Raw genomic sequence first — 17,273 nt, forward strand, 5'->3', positions numbered from 1 at the left:
TTAGATCCCCCCTACCCTTCAGTTGCATGGAAAGTCTGGTTATTAGAGCCCCCCACCCCATCCTCTCGGAATGTAGTAGCAAACAACACTCTGTCCGTCCTTCTCTCTTCTACTACAACCTACATGTGCCAGACTAACAGACTTAAGAGTGATAGATGCTCACCAGGACAAGGCAACTGGGTAAGTGCAAAGAATTAGAAAGGCCAGAAGTGTCACAAAGCAGAATTAAAGTAACATGCAAGCTACTCGAAGATAAAGATAAAGAAATCGAGTATGCAATGCTAATCCAGAAATACCTGTATTTTAGTGAATATTCATAAAGATTCAGGAAAGAAGACTAATAAGTAACAAAATGTTAAAGCTCTTACTATAAAATGTTTAAAACATTTGCTCTAGAGCAGCTTAGAGTTCATCCAAAGGCATCTCAGAAATGAGGATACTAGGACACTAAAAATAGCCAAGAAGTACTCCAGAAACCTAAAAAAAAAAATTATATCATGTATTTAGGGAGGAAAAAAAGAAGTCAGGAGAGATCAGTCTCACAATACACACTCTGATCCTGAAAAGGCTGCCCAGATTTCACAGAAAACAAATTTCAAGTATGAATATGACAGACCACAAAACTAAAAACTGTCCACAGAAAGTCATTTCTAACTGCTTAGTCTACAAAAGAAATGCTGTGCCAGGTGTGGTAGCCTGTGCCTTTTAATCTTAGCAGTGGGGAGATAGAAAGTAGATCTCTGTGAGGCCAGGCAGGTCTACATAGTAAGACCCTGTCTGAAAGAAAGAAAGGAAGGAAGGAAGGAAGGAAGGAAGGAAGGAAGGAAGGAAGGAAGGAAGGAAGGAAGGAAGGAAGAGAAATGAAATTTCTATCCTCAAAGTTGCACATGCATCCTGAATTGTGCTCAAATGATTCTATTTAAAAGCGATACCAGACCAGATGTCCTCAATGCTGTTCCAAATTGAACTCCCTACTATAAAAGGTTACATTTTGGGTTTCATGGGGGCTTTTTGTTTTGTTTTTGTTTGGGTTGCTCAGCATGCCCTTAAATCCTAGGCTAAAAGGATACTCCTGCCTTAGTCTCCAAAATAACCAGGACAGCAACTTCTCAGCATACAAGTTAGGGTAGCCATGCTGCCCAAGACTCACATTTCCCTGTGCCCCAGTACTCTGGTGCCACTGGATACACAGGAGACAGCATAGTGTGAGGGGGACTCCTGGTTTAAGGGGAAAAAAGCTGGAGTTTTACACCTTTTGTTAATGAACAAACTCTTTGAGTGAGCCACTATCTCTGGTTTTCTCATCTGTAAAGTGAAGGAATTAGGAACCAAGTAACCTCTAGATTCTTTTTCTCTAGAATTCTTTGAGTTTATAGCGCAATAATTCTCTTCCAAAATAATTCTTCCCCTGCAGTCAGTCTCTTTTCTCTTTGTTATCCAAAGGAAAGATAGGAATAACATCATTTAACTTGTTCCAAAGCCCTCCTGACAGAGGAATGCATCCTTTAAGAATCTGTTACAACCAGCATAAGGACTGAGTTTAACTACTCAATCTCTCACTCCCTTTTGTTCTACATCTGTAGGTTTCCCAATACTTTAAGAAGTAACTCATCCAGAGTGGTGGCATACTCCTTTAATCCTAGCACTCCAGTCAAGGAGCAGGAAGATATGAGTTCAAGGCATGCCTGGTCCACAGATCAAATTCCAGGCCTGCCATGGCTACACAGAGAAACCCTGTCTCAAAAAAATCAAAAAGAACAATAAAACTTTAAGAATTAACTCAAAAAGCCAGAGAAGGCTGGCAAGTGATATCATAAAACAGACATGGCTCATATGCCCAATACACTTTACAGTTGTCTTCATCTGATAATAAGTTATATTGCTATTTTTAGAAGAAGGGTTGATAATTCAGCTTTTTAGATAAGCTCAAATGTAACCGAAGAACTAAAACCGATATTCTATAGTATACTATACCTAAAATTAAAAAAAAAAAAGTTTTTATTTTTTACATCCAATCCAGTATACCCCAAAATGATATGAGTATTCTTACTATTTTTCAGAGCACTGGCAAATTCTGGGCCACCTTTGTCCTTGAAGACAGGGAAAACATCTGGTTGAGGCAATTGATTGGTAGTCAAGAGAGCTTTTTGTAGTTTGATCCTTCCTTCCAAGAGCTGGTCCCACAACGCTGAAGAAAAAAGTAAAAAGAAAACCCCGTGTCAGGGTCAGAAGGTCTCTCTGGGCTGGGCTCTGAAGGACAAGAACACCAATTTCTAAGCAGCATACTCGATGAGTTTCGTGCTATACAAACATTCCTCGCTCTAGAAAATAAACTCTCTCTCTTGCTATGAGAGAGGAAACGTTGACAAGAGGAGACAACACTCTCCTCTTCAACCTCCCACAAGGATTAGTGCAGAACCTGCTAAGCAGCTATACAGGAACTGGGATGCAGGCCTCTGGTCACAGACTAACTGGACGGACACTGGAGAGACAGAACAACCACAACTAAAGAGCAGACGGATGCAGAAACTCTGAAAAGCAAGCAAGCAGCAAAAGCACACACGCACCTATCTGGTTCTTCACAGCTCTTCCTTTTTCCACTTCCTCAGAAACTTTAACACCGGAGAAGGCCATCACCACGCCGTCATCTTCACTGTTCCTGTCCTCTTCTCTGTCTTCCTCATCCTCACCTTCTAAGTCTTCCTCAACATCTTCTGAGATCTCCTCCTCCAGGCCCTCTGAATCCCCATCTTCAGAGCCTCCTTCATCAGGTATTTCATTGTCTAAATCATAAGGGATTTAAAAGGGTAAGGGAGTTACCTAAAGAAACATACCAGGCCACGTCTTTCATTTCAATTAGTCTGTGGGATCTTATATGGAAGAGCAAACATGTTATTGTGCTCTATTCAGCTGAACACACTTACTACATATCTACCACGTCATCTGCCATCTCTAAAATGCTAACGGAAACAAAGACAGACAGAGCATGAGTCCTGGTAGCCTGAAACACACTCTGAAGACAAAGCCTTAGAACTACATCAGGGACTGAATCGCACTTATCATAACCTGAAAGAAGTTCCTCAGACATTATCACTGGACCCTCAACAAAGCTCCGCTGACCTCCCTAAAATAATGGCGTCCTCTCAGTATCCATATCCAGAGACTTCTTCCACCTTGAGAAATGCACTACTGCTTAAAACCATAAGCTGATTCTTTCTCAGGAAAGATGGAAGCATTATGTTTTCATTTACAATGACAAGAGGTCAGTTTCATGAGTAACTAACACACAGGAAACCAATACAAGACCTGAAAAACAAAAAGTCAAAATATAAAAAGCACCACGCACATGTCAACTTTTTTTACCACAGAGCCCTGCCAATACCCGTTATGCATTGCACATTCTCCCCCTCATTTTAGGGTGAGACATTAACCTGAAGTTGGTAACTTTGAGTTCTAGGTTTCTTTTTATTTGTTTGTTCCTTTGAGACAGGATGTCAGGTGTAGCTCAGGCTGGCCTTGAACTCCTGATCCCCCTGCTTCAGTCTCCCCTAATTCTGAGATAAAAACTATCCTCATTCTCACCTTCCAAGTCTTCCTCAACATCTTCTGAGAGCTCCTCCAGGCCCTCTGAATCCCCAGCTTCAGAGCCTCCTTCATCAGGTATTTCATTGTCTAAATCATAAGGAAAAAAAGGAGAAGGGATTACCTAGAGAAACATACCAGGCCACATCTTTCATTTCAATTAGTCTATGGGATCTTCTTTTTTTTTTTTTTTTTTTTTTCTTTTTTTCAGAGCTGGGAACCGAACCCAGGGCCTTGCGCTTCCTAGGCAAGTGCTCTACCACTGAGCTAAATCCCCAACCCCTAGTCTATGGGATCTTATATGAAAAAGCAAACATGTTATTGTGCTCTATTCAGCTGAACCATCTACCATCTCTAAAATGCTAACGGGAAACAAAGTCAAATGAAATGAGATAAAAAGCTTAACTGGGCTTTAGGATTCTTTTTAAAGTGAAACGCTGACCCCTAAGGCCCTTCCTAGTGCCAACTCAATGGTCTTTCCTAAAATAAGTAGAGACACAGAGACTTCCAGAAACAAAACAGTTTAACCACACACAACTAAGCCCAGAGTTTGGGGTGAATATGTCTACTCACCCGATGAACTTGGCAGAGTCTGGTCCCAATGGTCTTCTTTCCAAGCTTTCCGAGAAGTGGTCTTGCCAGAATACCTTTTGTCGGTGTCCAAGAGGGAGACCGGTGCCAACTTTCTAATACTACTCACTGGCAGATCATCTTCTTCCTCTTCCCCTTCATCAAACCTGTCAATCACTCTGGCTCTAGTGGCTGTTGAGGAGGGAGGAGAATAGAATCTTAGGTTAGAAAAAACTTTACTAGGAACCCAATTAAGCCATTTCAACCCCCATCCCATCTTCTTGTGCTAGGTGAGTACTCTTACTACTGGGCTACATCCCCAGCCCTTGATTCATGTCCCCTATACACATCTCCGCTAACTTACTGGAATTGGGAGTTTACTTCTGGTTCCTAGGGAGACTGCTGTCATGCTGCTTTCCGTTTCTAAACAGAAAGCTAACTCCCTGCTTAGTAGACATCTTTTTACGCCTTGGATGCTATAAATCTAGTCTGATTCTTCCTTCCTTTTTCATGGTGTTTTATTTTTTTATTTTATTTTTTTTTATTTTTCAGAGGTTCTGAAGGTTAAATCCAGTGCATCAAGTATATCGGCTACATGCCCAAGGTCCTAAATTCTTCCTCAATATATGACAGTTATCGAGTGCTAGAGATAATCATGACACACATCCAGTTGTCTTCCTCACCTCCCTGACCCACGTCTAAAGCACAATTACTCCCAGCCAGTCTCAGAATAGGTTTATGGAGAATCAGTCTGTCATCAGAATGTGGACAAATGTCTTAAGTCCTAAATAAACACGGTTCAACAGCATCAGATAATCTTTTTCATTCTCGAAGCAAGTTTTTAGAAGCAGTCAGTTTCAAACACACGAAAAACCTGAAACTCATCAGGCTTCTTTCTCCTTTCGAAGGTAATACCAGAAAGGGCTTCCTAAATAAGTGCCAGTCGGCTCCCTACAGCAACTCCCTGCCAGAGTCCTTGTGCCCCGCCCACCCCAAAGTCTAGAATGCACGTTTACAGATGTCACCCTCCACCCCTCTAGAGGCCAACCTTCCCCTCCCAAGAGACAGTTTTCTTCAGCGCTAAAGGAAGGAGAGATGGTCCAAGCACCAGCAGGCCGCTAGGGCCCACTTTAAGTCGGGCCAAAGCTCTGCACGTGGCCAGCCCGAGTCAGGCCTCACCCTCCTCCGGGTCCGCCTCAGGATCCGCCTCACGCGGTCTTGGATTCAACAACTGTTCCAGCTGCAGAGCCAGGGGCTGCAGCTCCGCCATGGTCACCAGGTCACTGTCGGCACTGCGCTCGTGAACCTGGAGGCCGAGCCCGGGCACGACACTCCCGTCAGCGGTGCTACAGCCCGACTCTACTCCGCAAGTACAAGCGGGGACCTCGCGGAGGCAGCGTTCAGAATCCCAGTAGGCAACTTCCGGGAGGCGCGCGCCGGAGGGGCGTGGCCTCACGTCACCACTGGGCTGCTAGGCTGGAGACGCAGGCGCCCGAAACCCTGGGTCGCTAGCAGCCTAACGCGCGTGCGCCAGAGTTCAGGGGCGCGCAGCGCGGGAGCGCGCAAGGGCACGTGACCGCTTCTAGCGAGAAATGTTGATTGTGTTATGAGCTGCCAGGGTCCCCTAAGCACGAAATAACGCCTCAAGCTTTGTGCGAGGTTGGTTTAGGAATTAAGCGTAAAGTAGCTGTGGCTCGTGGTGGCTGGCTGATTTGTGAAAGGAGTAAAGGATAAGCCTCTCGAACCTCAGGTACACACTCGAGCAAGCACAGACCCGAGACTCAAAACAGGGCTTTTTTTAGTGTTGTGGAGCTTGGGGCCAAGCACAGTTTCCATCTCAGCGGCCTACGTGTGTAAGGGTGCGGCGAAGTGCGATCTTTATTGACAGAAATAATTAGGAATCGCGATGGTTGGACCACAAATCAAGATTGTTTTCTGTAGCTTCTTGTACCCGCTTGCCTGGGCAAGCACAAGTGGGGGTGGGGGGTAGGGTGCGGGGGGGGGGGGGTTAGAATTACTCTACTACACACTCCTTGATATTAACAGCTTTTCTGTTCAAAGATGGAACGACTCAGACAGACTCCACAGAAACGAGTGAACAATGGAGAAGAGAAATCCTTCCCTCAGTTCTAGTATTAGATGGTTAGACTCAAAATACAAAGACCTTAATGAGATAAATTTGATCGCATCCAGGTACATGAAGATAATGCAATCACTTTGCATTCGTTTGCCTTCATGGAGCATCCCTTGACTGCTCACTGTGCTAGGCACTGCTAGATGAAATAAAGGATGTGTAAGTTAGATTCTCTCTCTGCAGTGACCAGCCTAGAAGGGCAGGAAACATGAACTGCAAGGAGGAATGACAAATTTGAGTGTAAAGTGGTCTATACTGATCTGTTGGAGGTCTTCCCTCCGTGGAGACCTAGAATCTACTGTAAACAGGAATGCTGCCTCGAAAGAATTCAGTCAAAAAACTACTTAACTAATGGACACTGTGTCCATGTCTGTTTGTATATTGAGACAGTCTCTAGCCTCCAGCACACTAAAGTAGTTGAAGATGACCCTGAATTCCTTGATCCTCCTGCCTCTACTGGGATTAGAGGGCAGGTGCCTGCCACTACACCCTGTTTATTCAGAGCTAAGGTGGAGAGTGTTGTGTATGCTAAGCAGGAACTCTTCCAGTTCTAAATCTCCAGGCCAGTACCATTTCTTAGGTATACTCCAGGCCAGTTGGATCCCAAAGCCAGCAGTGTAGGCAACTGGTAGCTTCCCAGTGAAACCCACTGGAAGACAATTCAGAGAGCCTCAGATTCGGGTAATAAGAGGTTTCTACTTTAGTGTGGCGTGTCCCATGTTCCTGTCCTAACTGACCCTTGAGTGAAGATGACCAAGGCTATGAGAGAGAGAGAGAGAGAGAGAGAGAGAGAGAGAGAGAGAGAGAGACTGTTTTAGAATAAAGCCTTTCAGACATAGAAAGCAAAGAATGTCAGACTAGGCAGAGACTCAGGTGAAGAAATTCGATGTATGGCTGAGAGTAGTTTAGAGAGTTTTGTTTTTTTTTTTAAGGTATTCTGGGTGATTGTGGTGCCTGTATTAGAGCCTCCATAGCAAAAAAATGTGCTCCTCAGTTCTCTATGAGGTGCAGTTTTGCCTTGGGCATAGATAGAGAACAAAAATGTTCTTCCACCCCACATTTAGTAAATTATATTCACCCAGGTCCTCCTTCCTTGCTATTTCAGGTGCTAAGAGTGCTTAGAAACCTGCCCTTAAAGGTAAGGGGAAAGGGGGAAGCAGGGCAGAGACCACCTTGAAGCTGTTATGCGTACAGGACATTGGCCTATTTGAGGCAGAGCTGAGCGGTATAAGATGCCAAGAACCTGCTTACCAACACTCCCTCTCCTCTCTTGCCTGCTCCTGACTTAGGGCCCATTTTGTTTTTTAGGAAGTAGTCAGTAGCATTTTAGTCTTGACATATATACCCCAGCCCCCCCCCAATTGCTTTGCAGGCTTTCCTACCCCAGGAATCTTCTTCCTGGAGGGGAGTGAAGAAGAAAGACTGGTAAAGTTTAAGATGCAATAAAGGGAAGGCAGGGTTGGGGATTTGGCTCAGTGGTAGAGCACTTGCCTAGCAAGCACAAGGCCCTGGGTTTGGTCCTCAACTCGGGGTGGGGGTGGGGGGACAAAAACAAAACAAACAAACAAACAAACAAACAAATAAATAAATAAATAAATAAATAAATAAATAAATAAATAAAGGGAAGGTAACGCATAGGGCAAGGGAGAGACCACTAATGCTCTGGAGCCCCTTCTCCAGTTGCATTCTTGTTTCTTGAAAGGCAGATGGAGGACCCCAGACTAGGGTGGAGTGGGGTTGGATTTGGAGGGTGGGCTGTGGGGAGGGGACGGTAAAGGACAATCTAGCTTCCTGAAGAAGTGTCAACCTTTAAGTGTCCTAGGATAAGCAAGTGGACAGAGCAGAGAGGAGACTACAGGTGAGCAGTCTGCCCTGCGGAGAAGACGGAAGTTTAAGTTTCACCTCCTTCCACCTGCTGCCTGAACTGCCAAGTGGCAGGAGTAGCCATAGACCTCCCTCAGACGGTCAGAAACAGCTAGTTTCCAGAGTTTAGAGAAACCTGGTTCTGACCTGTCTGTCTTCCTAAACAGCCCCTGACAGGACTTGTCCTGGGTCTGCACTAATTTATCTGCCTTCTTGTGAGGCCTTGCACCAAAACAAGCTGCTGGGGGGGGGGGGTGTAGAGGCTGGGGGCGGTAAGTTGAGTTGGTGAGCTTTTCGACCCTCAGCTTGGATGCAGCTTCCTGTGGCTGGAACCCTGACTACAAGTGCCTGGAGGCACAGAAGTGGAGGCTTTATAATAGCTTGGGCAAAGAAAAGTGCTTGCCAAATCCTGCTATGGGGAGGCTGCCCTCTCTGATAGGAGGGAGCGACAGGGGACCAAAAGACGCTTCCCTTATTCCAGTCATTCTCTCCCCGGAGCTCCAGGAGGGAAAGGAGGGAAAGGTTCCCTGGGCCAGAGGTCGCAGGAGAGGTGAATACGACCCAGCCCCTGCTGATCCGTTACCACCTGTCTCTGTATTCGCTGGATTTCACAAGGACTCAGCAGAGGGAAAAGACCACGCCGCCACCACCACGGAGTTAGAATTGAATCCATGCCGCCTGCCCAACCCTTAAAGCGTTTCTTATCAAATACTCCGATAGTACAATAAAGCTGCTAAATAATTCAGCACCCTTGATAGGAAAATGCCACTTCCCGATGAGCACAGGTTCAGCCAAATGAATGCCTTTAAGGGGGGGGGGGGTTCCAGAGTGGTGGCCATAATGGATGTTAGCTATGTATATAAATGCTAAAAGAAAAAACACACAGCCCATTATTGCATATTAAGAAAAGGCGCTTTATGCCATGGCTAGGAGTTTCCAAATTCTCCCTTGTATTTCATAAATTTTTGTTTCTGAAAGAGCACTGTCAGATTTCTCCCTGGCTGTCGTTAGTTAGATAAGCCATTGTAGGAGGGCAGTGAAATATAGCTTACTCTAAAGCCTTCCCTACAAGAAAGATAAACTTGGCTGTGTCTTAACAAAGTAAGTAAACAGTGCTAGAAATTGCATACAACTTAATGTAAAATGTTTGATTTTTTTTAAAAAAAATAAGGAATAATCCAGACTGAAATCCAGCCAATATTGTTTTTTTTTAAAAAGCAAAACAAAACAAAACAAAAAACCCTGGGACCCTGGTATTAAAACACTCAAACACCCATACATTATTTTCACCGAAGAAAATATTCACATGTCTTCCACTTCTAATGAAACTTTGGATGAGAGAACTATTCTCAGGCCCTACCTATTGGCAACTCCCAGTTGCATTTTGATTTCTCTATTAGTCATCTTCCACAGAAACTTAATGTGTACCTTATGCCAGACAAAATAGTTTTCCTTCTGGGGAACTTCAAATGTAGCAAATAGTATAAAATAACATTTCATATCAGCTCTGTGGAAAGGATTAAAGGATCTCATTCCTAGTTATAGTTTATATTCATTTTAGGTTATCTTTCAACCCACCAAATTAGAAAGCAGGATTAGCTGTGGAAAATGAATTGAAGCTGTAAAAGACTAGGTCTAACTGTGTTTACAAGTATCTGACACTCACAAGCCTGGCTTTGCAAGTGTAGGGAGGAGATGGGGTGGGGGTGTTCAGGTTCTCTCCCCTAATCAGAGACCCGCGCCAGTTGTTTTGTTGGGTGTTTTTTTTTTTTAAGCCGTGGATTTGATTCCTATTTCCAATTCTGTATTAACTTATCAGCAAATATCTCTGCAACTATATCAGCTAAACCCAGAGAATGCAAATCTGTATTTAATAGCAGCAGGAAGCCAGAGAATGCTTGGCTGGCTTTGGGAAAGAACTTCAACTAGAGTCAAGGTGAAAATGGATCACTCTCTCTAGCCTCCCTCCCTACTGGCTTCTGAGGGTCCATTCAACACCCTATTGGGACTTCCTTCCACTCACTGAAAACATGGAATACCACACCAATCGTCTAAACATCAGGTTTTCTATTTTTATTAAAAACTCACAAATTTATTCAACATGTTTTCTTTCATACAGTGAATGGTCTAATATGCACTGGAGGTCACACAAGCTTAGGTTTATTAGAACAATAAAAGACATATGAGAAATTTAATATATAAAGGAAAAAGTAGCAGCTGTTGACTGCATATTTGACCATAAAATTTAAATATTTTGGACTTTTATTTTAAAGACACAAAAATAAAACCTGTGTGGGTCTATATAAGTCATATTAACAATTTCATGAATGTTTAACAGGACTAAAAGTTAGCAAAGATGTTTTTTTTTTAAACCTTGTAACACTTTTTTTTTAAAACACTTTCTCAGGTTGCTGGTGCCAGGCAACCATTACAGTAATTGTGCTATAGTTTATTCTATTTGGCAACTGTCTGAATATCATGTTTTCCCTTTGCCTCGTGTAAACAACACCTTTTTACATACTAGCACAGTGAGCCGCAAGCCCTGCAAACCTGTCAGAACATCTACAGGAAAAGAAAAGGAACAATTTTGGTTGATTGCTCAAAACATTTTGTTTTTGAACAAGAGGTTTCAAAACAGGATATATTATTAAAACACTGAACTCCTGAATTTAACATTATACGTAAACAGTTGACTGTTTTTAGTTCAATAGTCTTTTTTTTTTTTAACTTTCATGTAAAGGTAGAATACTTTTTTGTAGAGGTGATGTTCAAGTCATTTTACTAAGAGGTCTGGCTGGAGACCCTACTGTGGAAAGAAGTTGAGTGTGAGTGAGCATGTGTGTGTGTGTGTGTGTGTGTGTGTGTGTGTGTGTGTGTGTGTGTGTAGGGGAGAGGGAGAGAGAGAGAGAGAGAGAGAGAGAGAAAGAGAGAGAGAGAGAGAGAGGTGTGAAGGTAGAATAGTTGATACTGAGGGCTTTACATTTAGAATTTTGCAATTTTGGCGAAAACAAAAATCAAAAACCCAGATAGACAAAAAATATATATATATATAGTCCCACCTGATGCACAGCAGGTCGGTGTTTCTGAAGCTATTAAGAGTTTGTTGTCATCGCTGAACTCTGAGACAACACTAAGAAGGGATCTCCCAGAACTAGAACTAGAGCCCTCTGGACTGGAGCGCCCCTGACATCTTTTCCTTCCTCATCTGGCAGAGCGCTTCTAGGTAGGTCTCCCTCCCCAGGCTCCTGGCATTGCCCAGGACTGAGCGAGGCTGTCTAAGACGTCTTCCGTTAGCCAGAGGAGCCGCTGGTGGAGTCTGTCCATGGATCCAGATCCAGGTCGCGAAGGTGGGGATGCCTCGGAATTCCCCTTCCGGAGCCCCAGTTCTGCGCTTTGTCAGCCGCTGTGTGGATATACCAGCTCTACTGCGAGGCGGATTTGGATCCTGTTTTGGACCCCTTTGCCATCCAGTCTCCCCAAAAAGAATGGTCCCCGAGGCTGAAGGAAGTGGAGCAGGAGGCTTGCTTTTTTTTTTTTTTAATGTTTTTTTTTTTAAATCTCCTATTTTCTGAAATAAAAGCTCGTCTCTGTACAACCACGAGCTCCCGTGGCCCATGCGAGACCCCGCTACCACACGGCTGCCTCATTCATTTCAGGAGGGTGAGACAAGTGATTCCCGTAGCTGGCTCCACCATTGACCGACAGAGATGAGAAAGGTGGACTGGGCCCAAAGACCTCCGCAGACATGGAGTGGAGAGGCCCGGGCAAGCTGGGCTCAGGACTAGGCGAGTCCCCTGGGGGATGTGCCAGGATGTCAGTGAATCGCTGCGCCTCGCTGGAAGGATGGTGGCCAGGCAGCGGGTGGTCCAGACCTCCAAGGGGCGTCCCCGAAGGCCCAGATGATGGCACAAAGGGTAGGTCCACTGGTGTCTGGGCCTGCGAGGACGGTGGTCCTTGCGGGAAGAAGTCGTAGTTGCCTCCAGGACCGTAGTACTCACTCTGGTAATCTACGGAATGAAGGGAAAGCTATCAGGCGCATACCCGGCTCTAGTGGCACCCACAAGTTAGAAAAGCAGGTTGGCCAGCGAGCATCGCTTGGTGGCTCGGGAAACTAGCTCTTTGTGGGGCACCAGAGCAGTATGGAGACTTGGCACAAAACTCCTATCCGGGAGCTTCTCCCTATCCGGGACCCTCTTCTCAAAGGGATTGGGACATGGGTCACATTCCTTGACTTACTCTCTAGACTTCACCCTTACACCTCAACAGAAAGCAAGAGGTACCTCCTGCACTGCCACCCGGATCCAGCGAAGCCCGCATGGCTCAGGCACCGCCTTGGCACTAAGCCACACTCACCTCCATAAAAGGAGAAGGGGCCGTTAGGGATGAGTTCGCCCGGCTCCAAGCGGTCCACCAGAGGCCGCATCCGGCGAGGACTGCGGAAAAAGGCGTGGCGCCGCGCACCCAGCGCGCTTAGCTGCTTCATCCTCCGCTCCTTGGAGCGTCGATTCTGGAACCAGACCTGAAGCACACAGGCGCAAAGTCAGACCACGCAAACTCCACTGGGCATCCGGTGTACTACGGGGCCCAGCTGGCTGGATGAGAGGGTGCACGCGCGAGCGTGTGTGTGTGTGTGTGTGTGTGTGTGTGTGTGTGTGTGTGTGTGTGTGAGCGCGCGGGTGTGTGTTGATCTCTGAGTAGGGTCAGGCTAAGGATGTGCAGGATTCCTAAGAAGGGGGTCTGTGCACACTACAGTCTTGTCTGACTTTGCAGATCTACAATTTTCAACAGTCACATTTTTTTCCAATTACATTATCTTAGGAATCCTAGATATTGAAACGCTCCAAGATGGTGTCACATACACGGCTCCCATTTCAGGGTCTCTTGTAGCCCCTACCCCGTATCATGATAGTGACAGAGAAACATAAAGCCTCCTGCTTGTTCCCCAAGGGTAGTGACACCAAAACCCACAATCCGATTTTCATACCCACACACAATCTGCAAGGGCCAAACGTGTTTAGCCACAGCCTCTCACCAATAGTTACAGACACACAACCCCATATTCATGAGCACAGGTTCACACAGCCTCCCAGAGACTGCCCTTCTGCCAGCACTTGGACAGGCACAATCGGCCTCCCAGGCATATTCACCCACACCCTCACCTGGCCTCCGGGCACTCTGATTAGACACACAGTCTAGGCAAGGCCAGGCTCCTGGTGCCTGGGCCACACTTTATCTGGCCTCTTCCCAATGCAGAGGGGCCCAGCTATCTGCAGATGGCTTAGCCTTCCCATCCTACTCCAGACTTCGTCTACAGAGAGCTGAAAAAACCATCTCTCCTTCAGTCCATGGTGCCCTATTTGCAGGAGGAGAGCAAGTTTCTGCCCTGGGGCTTTTCTAACTGGGGCACAAAACTAACAAATTTGAGGTTGAGGAATTAGAAGAGACCTCGTTATGCAGAAACCAGACCCAAATGATTCTGGAGCCCCCAGCCGGCTCCTTAAAGGGTGGGAGAGGGACAAGATATGTACAGAAGGATGGATGCTCTCAGTGTGGTGTCAGACCTTGTGCTTTCCTCCAGTTTTATCCTGACCTCCCAAGCCACTCCCTCTCCTTTAGCTCCCTTTAGTGGTAACCTCTGTGGGCTTTCCCCCCCCCACATTCCAATTTTCCTTGCCCTTTCCAGCCTTCTCCTAGTCTCAGTCACTTCTCCCACAACCTTAAGAACTCTGGGTTCTCCCAGGCTCAGCCTAGGTTCCCTTGGTGGCCTTTGGCTTTTGAGAGGCAGAGTGACAAACCAGGGTTCTGACCTGGATAACACGCATGTTGAGGCCAGTCTCCTGGGCCAATTGCTCGCGGATATGGCGTGTGGGCTTAGGCGTAGCTGCAAAGGCTGCCTTCAACGTCTCCAGTTGCTTGGCTTTGATCGTGGTCCGCGGTCCCCTGCGCTTGGCACCTAGGTTCTGGTCATCGTTCTCATTGCTACCACCTTCCTTATCCGATACGTTGGCACTTTCAGAGTCCTTGGCATCATCCTGCGATGGATCTTGGGAATCCGGAGATAAACTAGGGTCACTGCCTGTGGTGGCTGGGGAGAGGGAAAGAATTGGTGAGCAGGGGTCTTGGCAGGCTTTCCTCCCCATACCCGCCCTCTAGCCAGCTGGGAATTCTGGCCTCACCCGAGTGGAGGCTGTTCTCTTTGGCGACACTGCTGTTACTCAGGTAATCCTCTTTACAAACGAACTTGTTCTCATCGATGATGTAGAGCTCCTCGCCCGTGGAGAGCTGCTTGTTACACATCATGCAGGTGAAGCAGTTGAGGTGAAACACTTTGCTTCGCGCTCTCCGAACCAGATCGCTTGGAGAGATGCCCTGCGCACAACCCGCGCATTTGGTACCGAAACATCTGCGTAGGGTGAGTGGTGGTTAGGAAGAAGTAGAAGCCCGGATGAAATAAAGATAGCCAGGGAAGAAGTTGAAGTGGGGGAGGGAATGAACACAAGAATTTAATAAACAAGTGAGGAAGCAAGAGAGAATGCGGGACATCAGGGAGAAAGGAGGAAATACACTTGGTTAGAGTTAAGGCCCAAGCTACCCCCTACCTCTAACCTCATGCCTTAGACATTGCCCCCAGGAAAAAAAGTGTCGCAAGAAAAGGCTTCAAAGTGGCTACGAGGGCAGAAGGGAAACAGAGCAAACATTCCCGGGTTATCTTCAAAGAAGTCAAATCCAAGTTAAGAGATCCTTAGAAATAAACGCCCCGGCTCTATCCCGCTAGCTTTGCCTTTCTTTCACCACAAAAGGACCTGCGCTCAGGCGGGCAGTTGGCAAAGTCCGACCAGGCAGTGAGTAAACAAACACCGACTCCGAGAGCCTTGGTGGCTGTAGCTGGGCTGTTGCCACGTTCTTGCGCAAAAGCCTGGCAGATTGGCGCAAGCGGTAGCTGACGCCGGGTTGAGCCGGCTTTAGGTGCCCTGCTGAGCGTTGCCGCTAGCGAGGCCTCGAGGGCCCCACAGGCCCCCCGCAAGCCGGTGCGGCTAAGGCTCTCAGGCTCTGATTTAGCCTCGCAGATTAAAATCCCGGGTAGTCTGCGGAAGCTCCGAAACTCAGCCTTCCCTCAGTAGCAGATTGCACCCATCTTTGCTTCCAGGCTCCTTCGCAAACACAAGCCGTGCGCATCCTGAATCGCCACTGAGGACTGGGCTTCCAGGGCCTTTGGGCAAAAGGAAGCCGGGTACCTTCGAACTCTCTCCCAGATTTGAGCTAGCCTCAGAAACCAAGACCAAAATAGTGGAGTAAAGTGTGGGGTTTCAAATCAGTGGGAAATACAGTTTACATTTTGAAGGCATTCTCTGTTGAGTTTTGATCGGGACAAACAATGAGTTTAGGAAAATGCATGTAAAATGGTAAACAGAAGAGAATTTTCCCGGTTCTAACGAGCCGCGTGTCTGCCAGGAGGTGGTCTTCCTGGTGGGACATTGGCTGGAAAGACACGAAGAGGAGCCTGGGCATTGGACCGAGGCCAAAGTCGAACCGTACGGTTCGCCCAGGTCTATGCTGAGAGACAATCCACGTTTAGAGAGACCTCTAGGCATACAGGATTGGCCTCAAGGTCGGGCTCTTTACTGTGGCTTTTTGGGCCACAGAGACTTTGTAGTTCCGACAAGACCTCTCTCTCTCAGAGAAGTAAAAGGCGCTAATCGGAATAAAGCAACCTAGGCGGGTCGGAAAATACGTTTGGTTGCTAGAGAGCTTGGCTTCGGGAAAGACAAACGGAAGCTGCAACTCTGAGGCTGCATTACCTCTCCCCGGGCTTGGAAGGGTTTCTGAACTGAAGTCGGCTCAGACCCTTTCTTCCCAGGCGCGGGCAGTCAAACCCGGACCACACTTTCCAGAACAAAGTACTACAGCTATCTCCGTCCACCAGCTTCCTAAGAGGTAGAGACGGGAAGGACTTGGCTGCCCCAGTGAAAGGCAGCTGTTAACGCGGCTGCTGTGGCCACACAGACCTCTGATCCGAAGCTGGCCAGCAAGGGCCCATGGGGAGGGAGCAGCAGAGGCGCGGGAGGGAAGTACTCACCGGAAGAAGTCGTTTTTACAGTAGAGCTTGCCTTCCCGGGAGAAGCACTTCTCGGTCAGGTTGCATTTACATTCACAGCACTGGACGCACTTGACATGCCAGGCCCTGTCCAGCACGTTCAAGAGGAAACGGTCCAGAATGGGCCTTTTGCAGCCCGCACAGTGCACCATGGTCTTTGGTTTGGTCCGGTGAGGCCCGGAGCGACAGGGCAATTAGAGTCCAGGGAATGACTTCTGAAGACAACCAGCTCCTCCAAAAAGAAGAAACCCGCTGTACTCGGGAAAGCAAAAACCCGTACTGTCAAATCAAAAGAGGGAGAGACCAGGCTGGTAGAGGGCAGCCCCGGAGTCCCGGGGCAGCGGGGTGGAGCAGCGCCACCTCCGCTCACCAGGCGAGGAAAATCAGTCTCAATCGGGCAAGAAAGCGGCTCTTCTGCCCAAAGCCCGCGAAGGAGTGAAGGTCACCCAGAGAGGCGGCGGGACGTAAATAAATAAAATGGAAACAGACGAAAAGGAAGACGCAAAGAGCTCAGGATTCGGGAAAGCTGGGTTCTCTCCAGCTTGAGGTAGAGCTGTCAGAAGTCAAAGTGCATCTGCTTTTGTCAGAGTATGAAGGCAGGTTGTGTGCGTGTCAGACTGCCCACCACCCGGTTTCCCCCTTAAAAAAAACACGGAAAGAAAACACGGGAGTAGAAAAGCTTTGGATCCTACATTGCCGGCTTCTTGAAGCGAGTCGGGACGCTCTGGGCACCCGCGCTGGGCCTGGGAGGGGGCCTGGGGCAGGCCGAGGGGTGGGAGAGATGGCGGGTTGGGCAGGATATTTTGTTGATTGTAGTTGTTGCTTGGGGATCCCCCCACCCCCTTCGGAGAGTTTTTTTTCTTTTCTTTTGTGCCAGTCAAAAATGGAAAGGGACAACTTCGGGCGGACGCTGCCGGGCGCGCTCTCTCGCTCCCCACCGCCCCAGCCCTGTCACCTCGGCCGGTTGGCCGGCCAGGAAGCCTGCCGCGTCCTCGGAGCGGCCCTCCCCGCGCTTGGACTCCTTCAGAG

General features: G+C 47.3%; 2 protein-coding genes across 3 annotated transcripts in view; both read right to left on the minus strand.

Moving 5' to 3' along the window:
* The window catches only part of Aatf (apoptosis antagonizing transcription factor), a 93,170-nt gene extending 87,579 nt beyond the window's left edge, over positions 1 to 5,591 (minus strand). Inside the window, exons 1-5 of one of the 2 annotated variants that reach the window (NM_053720.1) lie at positions 5,332 to 5,554; positions 4,156 to 4,344; positions 3,583 to 3,672; positions 2,568 to 2,783; positions 2,051 to 2,188 (exon numbers count right to left, since the gene is read on the minus strand). In NM_053720.1, coding sequence (NP_446172.1) covers positions 2,051 to 2,188; positions 2,568 to 2,783; positions 3,583 to 3,672; positions 4,156 to 4,344; positions 5,332 to 5,422 — 724 coding nt within the window. In that variant the 5' untranslated portion in view covers positions 5,423 to 5,554. Of the gene's footprint in view, positions 1 to 2,050; positions 2,189 to 2,567; positions 2,784 to 3,582; positions 3,673 to 4,155; positions 4,345 to 5,331 lie in introns of both variants that reach the window. The other variant, XM_039085037.2, reaches the window with a different exon arrangement.
* Positions 5,592 to 10,207: 4,616 nt separating this feature from the next.
* Lhx1 (LIM homeobox 1) lies at positions 10,208 to 16,996 on the minus strand. Its single transcript, NM_145880.4, has 5 exons — positions 16,227 to 16,996; positions 14,326 to 14,552; positions 13,957 to 14,234; positions 12,503 to 12,668; positions 10,208 to 12,156 (listed from the first exon to the last, which is right to left on the minus strand). The coding sequence occupies exons 1-5, from the start codon at positions 16,394 to 16,396 to the stop codon at positions 11,777 to 11,779; spliced, it is 1,221 nt and encodes a 406-aa protein (NP_665887.3). The 5' UTR covers positions 16,397 to 16,996; the 3' UTR covers positions 10,208 to 11,776.
* Positions 16,997 to 17,273: the final 277 nt, after the last annotated feature.

Source organism: Rattus norvegicus, chromosome 10, assembly GCF_036323735.1.
Source record: "Rattus norvegicus strain BN/NHsdMcwi chromosome 10, GRCr8, whole genome shotgun sequence".
Lineage (NCBI taxonomy): Eukaryota > Metazoa > Chordata > Mammalia > Rodentia > Muridae > Rattus > Rattus norvegicus.

Excerpts from the sequence above, each read along its gene's own strand:
- Lhx1 (NM_145880.4), bottom strand. The coding sequence starts at position 16,396 with ATGGTGCACTGTGCGGGCTGCAAAAGGCCCATTCTGGACCGTTTCCTC. Across the intron at positions 14,235-14,325 it reads AGAGAACAGCCTCCACTCGG|CCACCACAGGCAGTGACCCT; the intron begins GTGAGGCCAGAA and ends CCCTCTCCCCAG. Across the intron at positions 12,157-12,502 it reads CCCCTTCTCCTTTTATGGAG|ATTACCAGAGTGAGTACTAC; the intron begins GTGAGTGTGGCT and ends TTCATTCCGTAG.